The sequence below is a fragment of the Leptonychotes weddellii genome, chromosome 9 (genome assembly GCF_054177405.1).
Source record: "Leptonychotes weddellii isolate Sample4059 chromosome 9, ASM5417740v2, whole genome shotgun sequence".
Classification (NCBI taxonomy): domain Eukaryota; kingdom Metazoa; phylum Chordata; class Mammalia; order Carnivora; family Phocidae; genus Leptonychotes; species Leptonychotes weddellii.
In genome coordinates this window covers 35,215,689-35,238,481 of record NC_138377.1, presented here as the reverse complement: position 1 = coordinate 35,238,481, position 22,793 = coordinate 35,215,689, and the positions used below count along the sequence as shown (strand labels likewise).

Below are 22,793 nucleotides of genomic sequence, written 5' to 3'. Positions count from 1 at the left end.
TTAATACAATGAATAAAACTGGTTAGTAATTTTCTTGCATGTTAATTATATCTAAAGATGTAATGCCTGCAGAAACACTTAAAATTTAATATAATTCAGTTTTTTCTGAAAAATCATATATTTTGAGAAAAAATGTTTCAGCAATGAATAAAAAATATGTCCAAATTCATAAACTTCTACTTGTATGCTCTAGATAGAGAAAGTATTAGGGATATAAACTGTTTAAAACATCCTTAGAAGTGAAACAACATGAATATGTTGCTTAAAATGTTAAACATTAATGAAAGAAATTTCTTATTTAACTCTTCAGTTATTTTGTCTTTATGAAATATATTTGGTGCCATCGCTGAACATGTCTGTTTCTCTCACTGTTGAACCTGATTCCTAAAATGTGTCAGATTTTTTTCACCATTAAAAAATCAGTTCAGTGGTCAATTTTTAAAAAATATTTTTTTTAATTAAAATTTTTTATTCCAGGGGTGCCTGGGTGGCTCAGTCATTAAGTGTCTGCCTTCGGCTCAGGGTCCTGGGATCGAGCCCCGCATCGGGCTCCCTGCTCCGCGGGAAGCCTGCTTCTCCCTCTTCTACTTCCCCTGCTTGTGTTCCCTCTCTTGCTGTGTCTCTCTCTGTCAAATAAATAAATAAAAATCTTTAAAAAAAATAAAAATAAAATAAAACTTTTTATTCCAATCAAATACACATAACAAAGTTTTCCATTTTAACCATTTTTAAGTGTACAGTTCAGTGGTATTAAATACATTAATATTGTGCAACAATCACCACCATCAATCTCCATAACTCTTCCTCTTGTAAAACTGAAACTTTATGCCCATTAAACAGTACTCCCACCCCCTCCATAGGTCTACAGACATTTTTTTTCAATTGTTTATATACTTACTAGTAATGAAAAAATGAAAAGAATTTAGAACAAGGAAATATTCACCTGAATCAACATATTTTAGTTTCCTTTATGTTGAGCAATTAGCCAATAAGCTAGTTTGAACCTGACTTCCAGGATAGAATACTTTTGAAGTTATATTAGTTTCTTTGTCTTCAATAAGGCAAATCTTGATGATATATCAATTAGCAAACCCTGAAGAATTGATGTAAATGGTGTGGGTAATTCCTGTTATAAGAGATACTTCTTAGAACTCATGAACTCCTTCCCCCAGGGTATCAGATCTGCTGTTGAATCGAGGAAGTAGCCTGGCAGCAGTCTTGTGTATCTGAGCTGAGTTTGGAATTGTTTAGAATGGGAAGTGTTTTTAAAACACTATGGGAAAGCTAATTAAAATTGAACTTTGAAAAAAAGAAAACGCAAAACAGTGTAGAAGCAAAGGTTAGTGTTTTCTCTCAAATGTTTTTAAAGATCTATATAAGAGTACCGTACTGTTTTTAACTTGTTAAAGTATAGATCCTTGAGGACATATTTATTACTTAATTACATTGACCTTGCTAAAAACAGCAAGGCAGGTAATTATCTAGGTCTGAGTATTAGAAGTATTATTATTTTTGAATAAATATTAAGAGATTAGGGGCGCCTGGGTGGCTCAGTTGGTTAAGCGACTGCCTTCGGCTCAGGTCATGATCCTGGAGTCCCAGGATCGAGCCCACGTCGGGCTCCCTGCTCAGCAGGGAGTCTGCCTCTCTCTCTGACCCTCCCCCCTCTCATGCTCTGTATCTCATTCTCTCTCTCAAATAAATAAATAAAATCTTTAAAAAAAAAAAAAGATTAAATTTAACATCTTAGTACATATGCTTTGTGTGTTGTTAGCTTTTTCCTAATGTAAAATGAATCTCAATATGCCATATGACTGGTGACAAATGAGAAAGTCTTTGTGCAATTAAGAGAAGATCTGTTTATTTAAGAGTTCTCAAAGGTTGTAAAAGATTATACTTGGCTATATGTGAAGGATAAATGTTGTGCAATAATGCCCCTTAGTTCCCCTTTTATAATAAATCTCAGCTGTGTGTTCAGCACAAGGGCTCCGTGCCAAAAAGAACAGGTTCAACTTGTCTGTGAGGATTTGCACCACAGTAAAGTGCACAACTGCTTTTGTAGAGGTCATTGTAGAGGTCACAGGCATGTACAGTTGAATGAAAGCAACTTTAAAAACATGGTAAAACAGATAGTGTTATTTAAGATTCAAGAATAGATGTTAACGTAAAACATTAAAAGGATAGAAAATCATAAAAAGAACCCTCACATACATTTTTCACTTTATGTTTTCAAATGGATTTAAAACAATTTCTTTGTCAGCTTACTCAGCATATTTTAAAATAACTTCATAATCACTTTTTTTTTTAAGATTCGTTTATTTCAGAGAGAGCAGGGGGAGGATCAGAGAGAGAGGGAGAGAAGCAGACTCTGCTGAATGTGGAGCCTGGTGGACGGGCCTCTTGATCCCAGGGCCCTGAGTTCATGACCTAAGCTGAAACCAGGAGTTGGATGCTCAACTGACTGAGCCACCCAGGCGCCCCCATAATCACTTTCGTAATAATTGCCCAGACTTGGAAACATTGACTACTTTAATGTTTGTAAAATTCTGAGGAGTGTTCTGAACAGAGTTCGTATAATAAAGGTAGGATATGACCATGGTAAAATGAAGTGTGTGTGTGTGTGTGTGTGTGTGTTGGGGGGGTGGGCCCAAAGGAGTGTGGGTATATGACCATGGTAAAATGAATGTGTGTGTGTGTGTGTGTGTGTTGGGGGGTGGGCCCAAAGGAGTGTGGGTAAATTCTAATGAAAACGCAGATGTGATCTAAAGGAGAAGGCCTCCAGGGGTCATATTTCTCCTGAGGTTATTATTGAAAGACTTTAACAACAAAGAAAATGCTATCTTACATGAATCTTTTCCTTCAGATATGTACTTTCATACCTTTGTGTTAAGTAGAAATAACTCAGAAATAGCAGGTGGAGACTATAAGACCCATGACTCCAGCCAATGCAAGTTTTGAGTTTAGCATATAATGAACACCAGAAAATGATAGAACTAAGTAATTAAGTAGATGCAAAGCTTACCTAGAGTTATGTTTTACCTGGAGTTGTATCTGGTCGTAGAGTGACTGTTTCTTTTACTTTTTTCTTTTTTCTTTTTAATGGTGATGAAAATGGCAGGCAGCCATTGTTTTCAGTATAGAGATTAATTAGTAATCTGTTAGAATATGCTTCAGCAAATGCAGCTGATTGGCAGTAGCACCTGTCTCAGCAACTGGTAGAATGTTAGTGCTTTCATCAAGCCTGTAATTTCCAGAAGGGCTTCAAAGCTGTGTTCATTAAAGCCTCCCATACTAATTACTTTCTTTGTCCTCTGGGGCACTGTTTTGCTAAATGTACCTCTCTATTTTTATTTATTTATGTAGGTATTTATGTATTTATTTATGAAGATTATAAAAATAGTTAATTTTTTTAATTTTAAAAACTAAAATTATGTGATAGTCTGTGTACTGTTGTATTTGTGGAACCATCATTTATGTTTAGTGAACACATAATGTTCCCAGATGAAAAATTTACCAGTATTGTGATTTCTGTGCATTGCTTTTGTAATTCATATCATAAGTATAAAATATATCTGTAAATTATGAAAAATGATCTGTTAAAGTATAGTAAAATATGATTTAAAGGATGGGATATTATAGTCAACTTCTAGGAAGGTAGTTTATTTCTGCATTGTTAGGAAGTCTTCTTTCTAGTTGAAATAGTCTTTCTGGTTCATATTTCAAATTACATTCTAATTACATGGATTTATAAACAAGGCACCAATTTGTATTATTGTTTGAGGAAGGTAGTATTTTTGCTTGTTATGAAAAGGAGACTGTACTACTAAGAGAGTATTTAAAAAGGATTAAGAAAAAAATTAAAAGGATGAGGCACATATCTCAGTACAGGTGAAATTTGCATCATTCTCAATGTATTATGGAAAAGTTGAATGTGAATATTTTCTGAAAGTAAAGTTATATGTTTTATTGAACTAGGGTAACTTTCATTTAAAAACTACCTATATACTAATATATATATTTTAAAGATTTTATTCATTTATTTGAGACAGAGAGAGTGAGTTTTTTATGTTTCATAAATATAAAGATACGTTGTTAAATACTTGACAGTAGAATCAGTTCTGGTGGTGTATCCTTTCTGTCATACCTTCACAGTGCCTAACATCCACTAAGTGTTTGGACAAATAACTGAATTTTCATACTCTAGTCCTGTAATAGAAGAGTGCTTGGTGGATTCTGGCAGTATAGGCTTTAAAATATGGGTAGGTTACTTGGCCTTGGAAACATCAGTTTCTTTTCCTGTAAAATAGGCAAAATAATTATTATTTCAAATGTATGTGTAGTGCCTAGTACAGTGCATGGCATAGTGGATGTTCAATAAATATTTTGTGTCCTTTGCATGGAACCCCACTTTAATAATCACATTCTATATATGCATGACTTTTACTAAAGTAAAAGACAGTTTAGGCAAAACTGCAAGTGAAAAGGGAATCAGAGAATCCTAAACATTCTATTCTATTATGCATTTAGAATGTAGAGCTAGGGACACCTGGCTGGCTCAGTTTGTGGAGCATGTGACTTTTGATCTGGGGGTTGTGGGTTCGAGTCCCACGTTGGGTGTGGCAATTGCATAAAAAAAATCTTGGGAAAAAAAGAATGTAGATCTAATTGCATAGTGGTTTTTGTGAATGTGGTGGTGGTGCTGGTGATGGTGGTAGTGGTTATGTGTGTTTGAAGAAAGCAGTTTGGGATGGTTAGGATATTCATACTATTTGGTGTTTCCTTTTAGGACAGAAGAAGGATAAAGTCAGTTCCAGCTTGGCTTAGGTTTTTACTTATTTTCTGCAATGGGAATGGCACACTAACCGCTCATTCTGTAGTTCAATGATCTCAAATAGAATCAGGTTTGTTATATAGTTTCTGGGGAGAAAACTTTGGAGTAGGGGATTGGAGTAAGTGGGATACTGTGGGTCATTCCAAAACATTTGTTCATTCATGAAGCAAACATTCCTAATATGTACCAAGCACTGTACTAGGCACAGAAAGTTTAGTTCTAAATAAAATATCATCCCTTGAATTACTCGTCTTTATTATGGTATAAAGAAGCTTTCTGCTACCTTTTCACTAAAAAATATTTCTGCTTCAGAAGACTAATAATCTTACTATATGATATTTTTTGTTTTGCTAATACAGTATTTGTAGAGAACTATATAAAGCAATTTTCTTATTTTATTACATTCAGAAATGTAGATAAGTTGTCATTGGGTAACTAAAAGTTCACCTAAAGTGCCAAGATAAGAATTCTTTCTGGAAACTGTTTTTATAATTACTATAAGTAAATTAACTAAAATGCTATATGTCTAAAGTTTTAAAAATTTCTGGCAAATGCTGTTTTTCTTAAAATTAATGTAGACTCTTTTAAGAAGGCAGGTTTTGTCTCACCGAATAGTCTCCTTGATGTTTTTCTTTTCTGATCTTTTTATAGAAACAGATATGATTTGCTGGACGCTCTGTCCTCTTGGCAACAAATCGTAGTTCAGTAGCAAGACAAGCATCAGAGAAAGAATGTAAAAATAATGCTTTTCAACACTGCCTAATTTATCAGTGCTTAAGGAAAAATAAAACCTAGGACCACAAAAATGAAACAAAATAAAATCTCTTCCTTGGACCCTACTTTTTCTTTAAGCTACTGCCATATCTCTCTATTTATCTTCTAATTTGATGAAAATAATAATCACGTTTGCTCAGTGTTTCTACTTCCTCAATTCTCATTCTTCTATCATTTAAATTGGGGAAAATTCTTTTTATTTTTATGATACATTATGAGGTAGTGGCTTATTTTTGCTTAGTGGTCATGAAATCATAGCAGGTTAGACCTGGAAGAACATCTAGTCCAACCCCCAATTCACTCTCCACCTCCCCATTTTAGATTATGAAAACGAAGCTGAGAGTTTTATCACCTCAGTTCATTTTATTTTATTTTTTAAAAATAAGATTTTATTTTTAAGTAATCTCTTCACCCAATGTGGGGCTCAAACTTATAACCCTGAGACCAGTAATCACACGCTCCACCAACTGAGCCAGCCAGGCGTCCCTCCCTCAGTTCATTTTAGTTTAGAGGCAGTGCCAGCATAAATACAGAGTTACCTCTTAACATGCAGGGTCTTATCCCTCATTGACCTTAAAGTTGTTTACTATAAATTTTGAAAGAAATTAGAGAAAGCCATTTCTATGGGGGAAAATGAATTGTACTTACCATAAAATTCTGTGCTACCAGAAAGTTACTACCATGCAGCTGTTGCAGTGATGACAAGCTGATATCACTCAGAATATACAGAACCGCATAGTATAAAAATTGCTGTGCTTGCTACCCAAAAAATTAAAAACAACTGAGTTACCAAAAAAATATTATTTAGAATGAGCAGGTTGAAGGCAGTGCCAGATATATAAGTATTCTCTATGCCGTTACAAAATTGTGTGAGAACACACACACATACCACACAATTAAAAAATATATCTATATCCATATACAGATGCATACATATATATGCACAAATGAAAATCATCTGTACATATGTGCACATAGAATCATATGTACATATGTGCACATAGGACACTAACCAACATAGAAACAGTATTTCAGAAAAAAAGAGTTGATTTTCTAAAAGGTCTCCTATGGATACTTTCTCTGGAAATAGTAACCAGGGTTATAGTGGTTTAATGTTTCGAGAACACTGAAATATTCAGTTTTTTAATTCCCTTTGGCAGTGTGACACATTCTGTAGGATTTGATAAATTTAAGATGTGAGAGGACTCAGTTTATGAAAACAACTACCACTATCATTGTTTTCTTTTTTTTAAATTTTTTGTTTTTTGTTTTTATTTTGCATTTAGATGATTCAGAGACTTAAAAGTAGAAGGCATGGTCTCATTGAAAAGTTATTAGAATGTTGGGCGCCTGGGTGGCTCAGTTGTTAAGCGTCTGTCTTTGGCTCGGGTCATGATCCCAGGGTCCTGGGATCGAGCCCCGCATCGGGTTCCCTGCTTGGCAGGAAGCCTGCTTCTCCCTCTCCCACTCCCCCTGCTTGTGTTCCTGCTCTCGCTATCTCTCTCTATCAAATAAATAAATAAAATCTAAAAAAAAAAAAAAAAGAAAAGTTATTAGAATGTAAGCTCCCTGAGTGCAAGGCTTGTATCTGTTTTGATCACTGCTGGAGTTTTTAGTTTTGGACATATAGTTAGTATTCAGTATTTTTTTTTTAAGATTTTATTTATTTGACAGAGAGAAACACAGCAAGAGAGGGAACACAAACAGGGGGAGTGGGAGAGGGAGAAGCAGGCTTCCCACAGAGCGGGGCTCGATTCCAGGACCCCGGGATCATGACTTGAGCCGAAGGCAGACGCTCAGCGACTGAGCCACCCAGGCGCCCCAGTATTCAGTATTTGTTATGTGAATAGGTGATGATAGCCACAGAATACCACAGTATCATCTGAAATTTTGTTAAAATGAGTTCTTAAGTGGCTAAAAGACACATTTCCATCCTAGGGAGAAAAAGCATCCGCAGACTTTCTGTAATGAATAAGTGAAAGAAAACAATAGTTAAGTGTGGAGAAGGTGGAGTTGTATTCCTTATGTGCCCTTATAGTACATGTGATTAACAAAATTTCAATTGTTTATGCTTAGTAAGAGTGTTCTTAAATTTATTGAATATGGAAACCTGACTCTTAGAGTTTTCCTAGTGTTCATATTGCTATACCATATGACCATTCACATGCCCTTTTATATTATTCATTCATTTAACAAAACATCGAGTAGCTCTTTGTTGCCAGGCACTGTGCTGTAGACATGGCAGTGAACATAAGGCCTTTTAGTCTAATGGGAGAGACAGATGTTAAACAGATAACTCTACACAGTTTAACAAACTTACAGGGCTTATTAGCAAATATACTAAAGATGAGACTAGCCTGGCAAATAAGTCATTTAAGTAAGACAGAAAAATTAAGAGAGTCCTTAAAATTGTGTTAAAGGATTTTCAGAATCATTCAACCTATCACCCTAAATTGCTAATACTTTATAAATTACAGCCTCAGAACTTATATGGTACTTAGCAAAAAATTGTATACTGATTTATATGAAAGGATATTTTCATTTTTAATATTTTTTTCAAGTTTCTATTTTAATTTCAGTTAGTTAACATCCAGTAATATATTTCTTTTAGGTGTACACTATAGTGATTCAACAATTCCTTGTATCACCTGGTGCTCATCACGACAAGTTCACTCCTTCATTTTTAGTATTTTTATTATTGCTTATTTCAACAACCTATGCACTAATGATTACTAATGAACTATTTCTGTTGCTGTTATTTTTATTAGAAAATAATATATTTTCTTTAGTAATGTTATTCTAAATGGTTTCTGCATTCCAAAAGTGTGTGTGTGTGTGTGTGTGTGTGTGTGTCTTTTAACATAATGACCAGAGGTTTTTTAAAGCAAATTTCAGAGTTAATTTCATTTCTTATTGAGTGGATTCCAGAAATCTAGGTCATATAATTTTTCATTTGGAATTAAATCCTGAGTTTAGAGTCAGCACAAAAGGTAGTCTGTGCTTTTCCTTTATTTGAGGAGAAACAATAATGATGTATAGATGCTCTAACAGTTAAGTTTTAGTAAATAGTAAACTATTTTTTATAGTAGACTTGAAATTTGCTAAGTAAGAAAAGTTAAAGAATATATTTCAAATTATACTTAAAATTACAGCCATGTAATTTTACCAACCTTGGTTGACATTTCATGTAAATGGAATCTTACAATAGGTAGTCCTTTGCCTGGTTTCTTTCACTTAGCATAATGTTTTTGAAGTTCATCTGTGTTGCAGCACATATAAATATTTTATTCCTTTTTGTTGCTGAATAGTATTCAGCATATTTTATTAATATTAAATAATGAGTTAATATTCATACTGTGTTGCATATACCTCATTTTCTAATTCATCCGCCAGTTGATGGACATGTAGACTGTTTCCTGTCACTCTTGTATTAATGGCAGGTTGGCTACTATGGATACTTGGCTACTATGGATAATGCTGCTAGGAATATCTCATACAAGTCTTTGTGTGGTCATAGGTTTTCATTTCTCTTGGTTAGACACTTATGAAGTACTAAGTCATAGTACATTATTTGTACACTTAAGAAAAACTGCTGAACTGGGGTGCCTGGGTGGCTCAGTCGGTTAAGCGTCTGCCTTTGGCTCAGGTCATGATCCCAGGGTCCTGGGATCGAGCCCCGCATCGGGCTCCCTGCTCGGCGGGAAGCCTGCTTCTCCCTCTCCCACTCCCCGTGCTTGTGTTCCCTCTCTCGCTGTGTCTCTCTCTGTCAAATAAATAAATAAATAAATCTTTAAAAAAAAAAAAGAAAAAGAAAAACTGCTGAACTGATTTCCAAAGTGGTGGCACCATTGTACACTCTCATCAGAATATATAAAGGTTAGAGTTTCTCCACATCCTCAGTAAAACTTTTTATTGTCTGTCCTTTTGATTATATCCAATCTAGTGGGTGTGAAGTAGTATTTCATTGTGGTCGTAATTTGCATTTTTCTTAGAGATGTTGAGCATCTTTTCATGTACTTATTAGCCATTCGTGTATCTTCTTTGATGAAATGTTCATTAATTCAGATGTGATAGATCACTAGTGCATTATGTTGTTTGATTTCCTTAATCTGATAATTTGGATAATATAATACTTACTCTCTTGGTGGAAATATCACATTCAGTTACCATATGGCATCCAGAAACTTTTTAGATACCCTTTTGCCTCCAGTCACTTAAAACTACCAACACTGGGGCGCCTGGGTGGCTCAGTTGATTGGGAGTCTGCCTTCAGCTCAGGTCGTGATCCCAGGGTCCTGGGATTGAGCCCCATGTAGGGCTCCCTGCTCAGTGGGGAGTTTGCTTCTCCCTCTGCCACTCCCCCTGCATATGTGCTCTCTCTCTCTCAAATAAATAAATCTTAAAAAAAAAAACCATCACTTTCCTCATAGGACTTGCTAAGACATTTTTGTATATTGGTGATTTAATTTTAATTATGTCAATGATTGTCCTGTAAGTTCTTCCCCAGCTTTAGATTTGAGAAATTTGGCATCTATCTCACACCAAGTTTATTTGGGGAAAGATCAGTTGAACATTACAAGGCTAAGTTGTGCATCATTTATGAACTTTGTTTTATCATCCTCATGGTAAACAGAATTACCACTGAGTGATGTTTACTGTTCTCTAAATGCCATAATTAAAAAAAATCCTTTTTGAGCCTGTGTTGTTTTGACCAAATATAAGTTATTAGAATTTGTATAAAAATTTATCTTAAACTATCTAGGATTTACTTATTAAGATCAAACTTTTAAATTGAGTGACCATGATTATATTATCTAAAAATAAGATATTAAAAGGTAGTGGTATATGGTAGAACCCATACTGGACAGGAATTAGGAGATTTGACTCTTACTACTACATGACTTTTGGAAAATTTGTATTTTAAATGCTTCTTTATTCATAAAATAAAGAAGTTAGGGGAAAAGAAAGCAGGCTTTAGAATCTAAAAGAATTGGCTTCTAATCTTCAACCTGCCATTAATACAGAGTGACCTTGCCAAGTCACATATCTAAACCCCTGTTCCCTATCTGTAAAGTAGGAATAACAGTATTTATCTCATAAAACTATTGTGAATACTAATGAAATAATGCATAAAAAGTCCTTAGACCGGGGCGCCTGGGTGGCTCAGTTGGTTAAGCGACTGCCTTCGGCTCAGGTCATGATCCCGGGGTCCTGGGATCCCCACATCGGGCTCCCGGCTCAGCAAGAAGCCTGCTTCTCCCTCTCCCACTCCCCCTGCTTGTGTTCCTGCTCTCGCTGTCTCTGTCTCTGTCAAATAAATAAATAAAATCTTTAAAAAAAAAAAAAAAGTCCTTAGACCAGTGCCTGGCACTGAGTAAATAATGTTAACTGTGATTATACTAGGTGATGTTTTATGTGCCCACAAACTTGCAGAAAAGATTTTGGATTATATGATTTCATAACTTTAGTAACTTGGGCTTTATAGTTGGTGTTTAGTGAATGATCACTTTTAGTATGTTTCCCACTGTAATGACTTAAGAGAGCCTGTCTTTTTTGAACATTATTTTCCCTGGAAAGTATTCTAGCTCTTGAAAATAGCCATTCTGTATCATCTTTTCTGGACCTTGCATGATTTATAAAATGAAAATGGCGTAATAATCTGCATTACTATGTTAGTAGGACTATAAAGTTTCCTTCTTTAATTCTTACAATTTTTCTTTTTCATTTCTCTTCCCCCCCCAACCTAACAATGTGACATTAATACTGTACTTTTTGTATCATGGCAGGAGAATTTAGTACTTGGCAGCTTATGAAGAAGACACTTCGAAACAGGAATATCAAAATGTCACTCAAAATATCCCACTTAGGCAGTCCTCTTCTTAACCTCTGTAACTCCCTGTACTCAGATCCATTGTTCAGAGATTGGATTTCTCTGAGATAGTATAAGATTTAGCTTGACAGTTTGATGTTTATTTAGAAAAGTTGTGAAACATATGGAGGTTAAGGCTTAAAATAATGTTAACAAAGTTTTCTAGGTATTTTACTTCTTTTTTTTTCCTGTGTATTACTCTAGCCAGGTAAATGAGTAAATAAGAATATCTAAAACCCATTTTTTAAAATTGTGGTAAAATATGAATAACGTAAGCTTTACCATTATTAATTCTTTTTTAAGTATATGGTTCTTTTTTTTTTTTTTAAGATTTATTTGAGAAAGAGAGAGAAAGAGACAGCATGAGCAGGAGGGGAAGAGGGAGAGAGAATCTTAAGCAGACTCCATGCTTAGCTGGAGCCCGACGTAGGGCTCCATCTCAGGACCATGAGATCATGACCTGAGCTGAAACCAAGAGTCGGACACTTAACCAACTCCACCATCCTGGTGCCCCAAGTCTATGGTTCTCGATATCAAGTACATTCACATTGTATCACATCCATTTCCAGACTTTTTCAATCTTCTCCAACTACAACTCTGTACCTATTAAATACTAACACCCCATCTCCTTCTTGCCTCACCCTAGCTTCTGATAACCACCATTCTACTTTCTGTTTCTATGAGTTTGACTACTCTAGCAATCTCAGGTAATTGGAATCATATGTTTGTCCTTTTATAACTGGCTTCTTTCACTTAGCATGTTTTTAAGATTCACCCATGTGAATTTTGACATGTGTCAAAATTTCTTCCTTTTTAAGGCTAAATAATATTCCATTGTGTGTATATGCCACATTTGGTTTATTCATTCATCCATCCATGGACACATGGGTTGCTCCTGTGGCTACTGTGAGTAATGATGCTATGAACATGGGTGTACAAATATATGTTCCAAGTTCCTGCTTTTACTACTTTTATGTATATACCCAGGATTGGAATTGTTGGTTCATATGGTAATTCTATATTTAATATTTTGAGGAATCACCCTCCTGTGTTCCATAGTGGCTGCGCCATTTTACATTCCCACCAGCAATGCACAAGAGTTCCAATTTATAAATTTGATAGAGAGAGACACAGCAAGAGAGGGAACACAAGCAGGGGGAGTGGGAGAGGGAGAAGCAGGCTTCCCGCGGAGCAGGGAGCCTGGTGCGGGGCTTGATCCCAGGACCCTGGGATCATGACCTGAGCTGAAGGCAGATGCTTAACGACTGAGCCACGCAGGCGCCCCAAGAGTTCCAATTTCTATACATCCTTGCCAAAACTTATTTTCTGTGGTTTTGTTTGTTTGTTTTGGATAATAGCCATCCTAAATAGTCATGAGTGTTAAGTGGTATATCATTGTGGTTTTGATTTGCATTTTCTTTTTTTTTAAATTAACATATAATGTATTATTTGTTTCAGGGGTACAGGTCTGTGATTCATCAGTTTTAACACAATTCACAGTGCTTACCATAGCCCGTACCCTCCCCAATGTCCATCACCAAGCCACCCTATCCCTCCCACCCCCCTCCACTCCAGCAACCCTCAGTTTGTTTCCTGAGATTAAGAGTCTCTTATGGTGATTTGCATTTTCTTACTGATTAGTGTTGTTGAGCATCTTTTCATGTGCTTAATGGCAGTTTATGTCTCTTTGGAGAAATGTCTATTCGTGTCCTTTGTCAGTGTTTGATGAAGGACTTTTGAGGTGACATTGTCAGAGAAGCTATTAATACATGACAGTGAACTAGCTAGGGTGATGCTACATGGGATTAAAACTTGTTGAAGAGAAAAACCACAAGTCAGATGTAAACATTGTCAGTGGTTGTTCCTCACTGCCTCAGTTGCACTTTATCACTTATAAGTCATGGTTTTTATTTATTTTTTTAAATAAAATAGAAAAATGTACTGTATATTCAACTTAGTAATTTAGGGGAAAAGTAAAGGAAACTAAGGGAGGTAATAACAGAAACTATAAACTAGAAAATGGTAGAATTAGTAACTATAAGAGCTGGTTTTTATTAAAAAGTTAGGAAATAAAGAACTTGATGAGCACTATACAAAGAAAAATAACAGAACTAGAGTTAGAATCTGAAAACAGGGACTATATAAAAAATAGGGATTTTTAAAAATTAGAATCTACGCTCAGATGTATGATAAATCTCAGTGTAATGATGTTATATGGCTGAATGGTATTTTATTTTGTATGCTTGTAATCAAATACAGTCCTTTTATTTTGGTTATTCAGTAGTTATTTGTTTTCAGAAAAATCCTAGATGTTTCATTCAACTTAGTTTTTAGCACAAAATTCCCTGTGTGTGTATGTAAGTAGACATCACATACACACATTTGGTCAGTAAGTTTGATTTCATTGTAAAGACTTAAGAGAGTAGATGTTTATATGGCAAAATTTTGTGGAGAATAATTTCATTAGTATTCTTCCCTAATTAGAGCTTTCAATAAAACACTGATTTTACCAAAACTCTCAGAGCTGGATAATAAATAGGAAAATGTGAAGATGGACTACGCTTTTATATTTGCTGAATTCTACCATTGATGTTGAATAACTTTACTCTTTAAGGCTAAATTTGAATTTAATGATGGATTTGGTTTTCTTCTTCTATTTTTATTTATTTTTAAGATTTTATTTATTTGAGAGAGAGAGTGAGTGAGAGGGAGAGAGCACACAAGCCTGGGGAGAGGCAGGTGGAGAGAGAGAAGCAAACTCCCCACTGAGCAGGGAGCCCGATGCGGGGCACCATCCCAGGACCCTGAGATCATGACCTGAGCCGAAGGCAGCCGCTTAACCAACTGAGTCCCCCAGGCCCCCCAGTTTTCTTCTTTTAAATCATGTGTCATTTACTATAAATTATAAAATGTGGGTTTCAGTAATATAATGAATTGTACCCATGAATTAGCAGGCTTCATGGATAATATTTTTAAATTTTATTTCCTTTTAAAATTATTCATTTAAGTAATCTTTACACCCAATGTGGGGCTCGAACTCAGTACCCTGAGATCAATAGTTGTATGCTCCACCGGCTAAGCCAGCAAGACTTCCCCAATGGATATTTTTATTTTTAATTTATTTTTTAAAAAGATTTATTTATTTTAGAGTAGGGGGGAGGGCAGAGGGAGAGGGAAAGAGTTATAAGCAGACTCCGCACTGAGCATGGAGCCTGACTCCCTCAATCCCATGACCTTGAGATCACAACCTGAGCCAAAACCAAGAGTCCAATGCTTAACCGACTGTGCCACCCAGGTGCCCCAGGGTAATATTTTTAAAGTGAGGAAGGAATTTAGTTTACAAATAGTAGTAATATGAAAATATTATTAAAAGATATTGCTTTCCTTCATTTTTCTAACAGGGTCAGCATATTTCATTAGCACCTATTCAAAAGCTTGAAGAAGCTCTATATGAATACCAACCACTGCAGATAGAGACATGTGGACCACAAGTTCCTGAGCTTGAGATGCTGGGAAGACTTGGGTAAGTCTCTAAGAACTTCTTATTGAGTAACTGATGTTTAGGCCTTATCGGTTAGTACTATTTTTAACTTACACTTTAAAAAATTCTTAGATTTTGAATTTTAGAACTTTACTCTTTTGTGAAAAATGAATGCTTAATACTAAGTGTACACATTTTTTTGAATGTTTTTGTTAGGTCTTTTGAGATTAAGATTGGATTATATTAGTTCTTTTTAATGATGTTGTTGGCAGCCATACTGAAGTAGCTGTTCATTTTCAGCTTACTGTGTAATTTTTTAGAAATAGGAGCTTAATTTAGTCATTAGTAAGCCAGTAAAGATATGAGAGTTGTGACCTTGCCATGAAAAGGAGTAGATTTACTCATTGTCTGCTGATAACAGTGTAACTATATTTATGAGAAATAAGCCACAAAGGCTTATTTAGATTTAAGGTATAGTGTAGGGCTGGCCCAGTGGCTCAAAAGCCATATTCTGTGCATCTATTTTGGAAATGAACCTTGGGATGGTGACTCTTGTGGGTGATGGAGATGATCACAGTCTGTCTCAGGGAAGCAGGTGGGTATCTATAGTGTCCTTGAGAAGTTCAGGCACAGACTTTGTTGAATGAGACAAGTCATTTCTTGGTCTGGTGTCTCAAGCTAAAGTTTTGAATGAAAAGATGATCTAGAAACCATTGCTTGTTAACAAAATAAAATAGTGTAAAGAATATAATGTGAAAAGAAAATAATGGGTACAATGAAACAAGTGATTAAAAAGTAATTTAAAAAAAGACCCCAACAGCAAAAATAAGATAGATAAAATAGATAATAAACCTACATACAAAAATAACAAAACAAAAAACAACAAAAAACCTATATGCATCTTCAAAACCAAAATCTTGAACATGACTCATAGTATTATACATATGAAACTGGAGGCTCTAAGTTCAAATGACTATTAAAATGATAGATAATTTACTAAGCTGCTATTTAGTAGATCTTATTATTTTCTTTAGTTCTGTATTCTCTTAAGGTCCTGCATCTTCCAAACATGAAGCTAAGGAGATGTGAAACAAAACCTAAAACTCCTTTTGAGTTTGAGATAACAAATTTATCAAATAATTTGCCCAAGTGCTAAAATTGAAGCTTGAGATAGACAATATAGGGTTTCATGATGTAAAAAGTTATTAGTGATAAAGATGTTGGTTTCTTATCTCTTATTGGGTTAGCAAGAGCCAGAATTCTAGATCTGTAAAATAAGTTTTCTTAAAATCTTTACTTTTAGTGTTAGTGAAGACAAAGTATTTAAAATAGTATTCCTTTGTTACAGGGTTTTGCATTTTCTAATAGTTTTTTCATCAAAATTACATTTGAAAGATTATAGAAGTGGGCATGCATAATAACAATGCACAAGTGAAATGTGTGACAAACAGTGCAAAGGATAGGAAGAGGAAATAACTGTTGTTGTAATGTTCTTACAGTATGCATGAAGTGGTATAGTAGTGTCTGGAAATAGATTGTGGTAAGTTAAAGATATTTAATATAAGCCCTCTAGCAACTACTAAAAATGTGGGAAAAAAAAGGGACAGTCAGTCAATAGCAGAGAAAAATAATGAAATCATAAAAAAACACTTCCTTAATGAAAAGGAGAACAGGAAGAGAGGGTTACAAAAATAAAGAAATGAAACAATTAAGAAACAAAATGGTAGTAGATTTAGTCTTAACTCTGTCTGTAATTTCATTGCATATAAATGTTCTAAACCAGCACTATCCAATACAACTTTCTGAAATGATAGAAATATTTTACGTCTATGCTGTCTGGTACAGTAGCCCTCAGTTTCATGTTTCTGCTGAGTACTTGAATGTGTCTAATGCAATTGAAAAACTCAGTTTCAAATTTTATTCAGTTTAGTTTAAATAACCATGTATGGTGAGTGGCTCCCATACTGGGTAGCACAGGTCTAAATATTCTAAATAATAAGCAGAGATTGCCAGATTGAATTAAAAACAAGATTTACTATATATTTTCTATAAGGAACTGGCATTGTATAAAAAAAATATAGTTTCTCTGAGCTTTCCAAGTTTCTCTGTACTTCTTGGATCTATAATTTGTTGTTTTTATTTTGTAAATATCTCAACCATTATTTCTTCACAGATTTCTTTTTCATCAAAGAAAGTGTTTCTGATTTGCTATTTTTATATCTAGCATTTCCATATCACTTCTTTTTATAATTTTCATCTCTTTTCTGAAATTCCCTGTTTATATATGTTCTCTACCTTTTTTCCTAGATCTTTTAACTTATTAATCATGTTATTTTAAAGTGCCTTTTTGATATCCAACATCTCTGGGTCTGGTTCTGTTGATTATTTTATGTCATGATGATAGATTTATTTTTCCTGCTTTCTTGTGTTCATTATAATTATTGTTTGAGTATTGGATATTCTGTGTCACAGAAAGCAGAGACTGAGATTTATGCCCCAAAATATTTATGTCCTTTTCTTCTGTCAGGGCATTAGATAGGGAATTGAGTATTAAGTCTATAGTTTGATTTTAGTTTGGGTTTTGTTGTTGCTCCAGTTGTTGCTCAAAGGCTTCAACTTCTTCCAGATAGTCTATTGCTGCTTTGTGCCTAGTATGAGGCTTGGAGTGCTGGAGGGATCTTTTCAGTCTTGCTCCACTCTCAGCTTTCAGCAGCAGCCTCTGGCCCCCTGAGCCACATTAGGGTTCTCTCTTGGTGCTCCTCCCCAGCAATAGAGTGCTTTTTCCTCTTTACTTGGAATAAGTTTTGTGGTGGGAACAAGGGGATTTCTAAGTTCTCCTTAGTTCTCAACTTTAGCCTTATGAGATCTTGTGTGCTAGAACCTCAGGGTAGTGTTTTCTTGGTGTATCTATCTCTTTCTTGGAGGCAAACAATTTTTGTCTCTTATTTCAGAGTGCAGGTGGGTTTGCTAGTCCTCTCCCAGCCCTACAACTGAACTGTCTTATGTTGATAGCACGGGAAGTGTTGGCTATAAGACAGTTTTCTGTTCCTCCTGCCCCCCATCACTGCTTTGCATCATTATGTTAGCACAGGTAAGAATTGGTTTCATGCCTTTCCTCAGTGGTTGAAGGCTCTTGTCAGTATAGAGTTGAGGAGGGTGGCAGTAGGTTTTCTTCTTCTCGCCCAGTGGCAGCCAACCGTTGCCTTTCCCAGCAGCTGAATCCTGGCTGGTTTTTTTTTTTTAAGTTCATTTCCTCTTGTATTTAGTGTTCTATATTGCCAATTTTTATTGGGTCTTTTCAATGGAATATCCCCCTTTTCTTCCTCTTTTAATCTGCTATGATTGTGCTGCTGCTATATGTATGTGTGTGTATATTTAACTAACTCTATTAGAAATCTGTATAAAATAGATGTAGCTTGATTGACTGCTTTTTTGCCCAACAATTTTGAGTAAATTGTTAAATTTAATAAACTTTGGCACCTCTTCTGAATGTTGGACCCCTTTTTGGTTTCCTTTTGCCTTTACCATTATGATTTAGATTTTGAAATGTAGGGTAAGTGTCCTTTAGATAAGATATAACCATAGCATTTGTACTTTTCCCAAGTTTTTCATACCTGAAATCTTACTTGAAGCTAAGTAAAGGAGGCTGGATTACTTTTTTTTTTTTTATCGGTGTTGTTGGGTGGGGGACTTTCATTAACCATTGAGTATTTAGAATACACTTAGTTCCAGAATTTCTTTTTTCTTTTTCTAAGATTTTATGTATTTATTTGAGAGAACACACGTGTGTGCACACACACCTGGCCGGGGTGGGGGTGGGGACTCCCCGGCAGAGGGAGGGCGAAGCAGACTCCCCGCTGAGTGGCAGGGCTCCATCCCAGGACCTGGAGATCATGACCTGAGCCAAAGGCAGACACATAACTGACTGAGCCACCTAGGTGCCCCCAGAATTTTTTGAAGTAGACTTTTGCTTCTCTTAACAAAGACTATACATATATTCTATATCCACAATAGTTACAAGGGCAAATTGTTCTGATTTCAAATAAATATGTATGTTTAAGTCAATAGACCTTGACTGTAACAGTTTCTTTTAGCCATCTGTGGCTAAGTAGTATAGGAATTTCTAGATCATCAACAGTGATATCAGAACTGCTAAAGGAACAGTGACTTTTTCCTGATATAGAACTATTTATCTACCAACATAGAATTCATCCCACATCTCTTCAGCCTTCTACCTTGCGAAAGGGATTGAATTCTATACAGACAGCTTTAGTATTTGTAGCTGGGATCAGCTTTCTATTCCTCTCTCTTTTCCTATTACAACAAAATTTCTGTTTTATATTATGTTATCCTACAGAGGGAACAAATTCAATTTTTCTAGAGGCAAACAGAGAATAAATTAACTACCTTGTTTCTATTTTCTTATATCTTCTTTGTAATCTGTGTGACTTGGTGAAGTTAAGAATGGTACACTTTGCACTTTCACTTTAGCTAGTGCAAAAGTATGTGCAAGCACTTTCAGAATAATATTAATTATATATTTTGGGGAGTAGGTGATATAAGGTCTTAGGTGGCATTGTGTCTCCAAAGAACTACGTTTTTGTCCTTATATATAACTTTGAAAAAGGATGAAATCAAAAGTACATTGTCATGAAATTTTTGGTGTTTTTTACTAAGATCTTTTCTAAAGTTACTTAAACTTGAGAAGCAGAAGAAGAATAAATGAAAATTTTTCATTCAGGAGGGTATTATGAATGGATAATTATAGTTCACATTGCACTGGTAGTACTCTTCTGGTTTGCTCAAGGCAATATGTAAACATGTTTATTAATTCTGTGCCAGTGGGAGAAAGCATTGGGAAAACTTAACTGCTAATTGAAATTCCGTAAACAATGGCTTTCATGGTTAGTCTAGTAGTCTCATTGATTGGCACTCTGAGACTATCTTTTTAGTAATCAACTGGATTTCTAGTTAATGTTTTACTACCTTCCACCCAAAGACGAGTTATTCCCTTAAATGATATAAATTATGAGTGCTTATCAATTTTGTTCATCAATTTCAAATTATTTAATCAGATATCTCTACTGTTTTAGGTAGATGGAAGTGATTTATTTAATATGAGCTTTTCATTTGTGAGCTTATTACAAAAATAAGGAAAGCCTGTTGTTTTATAAGATAAAATATGATCTTTAAGATCTCTTCTATTAACGTAACTGATATGAGTGTGTGCTATCAGTTATGATAGCTTTATTTTTTACTTTTTAAAGATTTTATTTTTATTTTATTTTATTAAAAGATTTTATTTATTTGAGAGGGATAGAGGGAGAGGGAGAGAGAGAATCCCAAGCAGACTCCATGCTGAATGTGGAGTCCCATGTGGGGCTTGATCTCACTACCCACGAGATCATGACCTGAGCTGAAATCAAGAGCTGGATGCTTAACTGACTGAACCACCCAGGCACCCCTAAAGATTTTTAAAGTAATCTCTACACCCATTGTGGGGCTCGAACTTACAATCCCGAGATCAAGGGTTGCATGCTCTACTGACTGAGCGAACCAGGTGCCCCAAGTTATGAGAGCTTTCAAAAACAGATGTAAAGTTTGATGGTTTAATATCTTTAGTTCCTTCCTTACCAGATGCTAAGATTAGTTAGCTATTATTACATAATCAATAGTGAAAAAATTTGTGACAGTAATAGTATTGAATTGACTTAGTTAACTCTAAGAATAATTAGAAGATAGTTTTTTGTTTGATCTCTGTCAGCACCTATCAGTTTTGTTTTCTTGTGTAGCCATAGACTACCTTGATGAAACCAACCAAAAGTTAACTAACCTGTTAACAAATCCATTACTGTTAGCAAAGCAATTAGAAGTGTTCATTCTTGAGGGAATCGTACAGGGTATAGTCCCCAAAACAGAAGATCCACCTTCACAGTAACCTTGGAGATGCTTTCATGACCTTTCTTTTGCTCTTAAGAACTGTTTTTCTTTTTTCCAATTGATAAATTAGAATTTTATATATCAAGAATTTGAGATAAGACATTGAACCTAGTCTATCAAATTTTTTGTTATAACACTCTGTCTCCCTTCTTAAGGACTTCCTCATTGTTGCCATAGAAGACTAATATATCATTCTGGTCATGTCTCTTTCTTATTAATATCTTTCAATGGCTCATCATCACCTGCACAATCTGACCCCTATCTTTATAGTCATATAACCTACCCCCTTATACTTGGTGTTTCTTAAGAACCTTATAGTGTCTCACATATTTTTGTGTTGTTGCTCATGCTGTTTCCTTTCCTTAGCATTTTCCTGTTGTCTTATATTTGTGGCACAGTCCACCCGGTAATTTCTTTTCCTCCCTATGCATGAGTTGTCTGTTTATTCCCCTTGTCTCCTTTTTTATTGGGATAGTATTGTTTTCCTTATTTATTTAAATGAGTCAGCTGTGTAGTAAGTCTATTAATCCTTAAGATTTTAAATTTTATTTTATTCTTTTTTTTTTTTAAAGATTTATTTATTTATTTTAGAGAGAGAGTGGGGATGGGGGAAAGGCAGAAGGAGAGGGAGAGAGAGAATCCCAAGCCGACTCTGCACTGAGCACGGAGCCCAATGCAGGACTCTATCCTATAACCCTGAGATCATGACCTGAGCCAAAACCAAGAGTCAGATGCTAACCGACTGCGCCACCCAGGTGCTCCTTATTTTTTTTATTCTTTTTAAAAAAGATTTACTTAATTATGAGAAGGAGAGAGGGAGTGCATGAGTGGGAGGGGCAGAGGGAGAGGGAGAGAGAATCTCAAGCCAACTCCGCACTGAGCACAGAGCCTGACAAGCGGGACTCCATTTCATGACCCCAAAACCATGACTTAAGCTGAAACCAAGAGTTGGGTGCTTAACTGATTGTGCCCACGCAGGCGCCCCTTAGTTTTTTATTCTTACATTGTTTATGATATGCAGTAGTTTTAATTCTGAGCAGTGGATGTATTGATGATGTCGTTTTAATTTTCCATTTTTCTTCTACTAGGGAAGTCCTAAACCAACACAGAACTTCATATACATTTATATTCTAAATTTTGTGTAGCTTCAATTTTTATATCTAATATGGCACTTAATCCACCTGGAATTTATTTTTTTTATAAGGAGCTATGAAAGAATCTATTTTTTCAAGATGGTGAATCAATTGGCCCAGACCAGTATATCCAGTAATACTTATTTTTTCTACTCATGTGTTTTATTAATATAATAAGACTTTTTCTCGACTGCCCTTTCTTTTCCATTAATCTGTTTCAATTTTTTAACAGTATCACATAATTATTAATTTAAATTTGTATGTTTTAATATTAATCTGTGCATTTATTTTCTATTGTTGTGTATCAAATTACCACAAATTTAAGTGGCTTAAAACAACATCCATTTTTATCTCATTCATTTTCAGTGTTTGTGAGTCAGCAGTCAGGGCATGGGTTACCCAGATCCTTGTAACTCAGGTGTCACGTGGTCGTAATCAAAATGTCAGCAGGTGCTGTGGTTCCATGTAAGTGAGGCTTGGTGGTGGGGTGGGGGGAGTTGTCTTCCAAGCTTTTATATTATTGGCAGAATTAGGTTTGTTTTTTTTTTTTAATTTTTTTTAAAGGTTTTATTTATTTATTTATTGGAGAGCGAGCGAGAGAGAAATAGCATGAGAGAGGAGAGGGTCAGAGGGAGAAGCAGGCTCCCCGCTGAGCTGGGAGCCTGATGTGGGACTCGATCCCAGGACCCTGGGATCATGACCTGAGCCGAAGTCAGTCGCTTAACCAACTGAGCCACCCAGGCGCCCCTGGCAGAATTAGATTTT

General features: G+C 35.3%; 1 protein-coding gene across 7 annotated transcripts in view; it reads left to right on the top strand.

The window, feature by feature from the left end:
- MNAT1 (MNAT1 component of CDK activating kinase) overlaps positions 1–22,793 on the top strand; it is a 200,723-nt gene that overhangs the window by 115,548 nt on the left and 62,382 nt on the right. For all 7 annotated transcript variants that reach the window (XM_031024500.2, XM_081830429.1, XM_081830427.1 and 4 more), the window contains one exon: positions 14,876–14,997. In XM_031024500.2, coding sequence (XP_030880360.1) covers positions 14,876–14,997 — 122 coding nt within the window. The remainder of the gene's footprint in view (positions 1–14,875; positions 14,998–22,793) is intronic.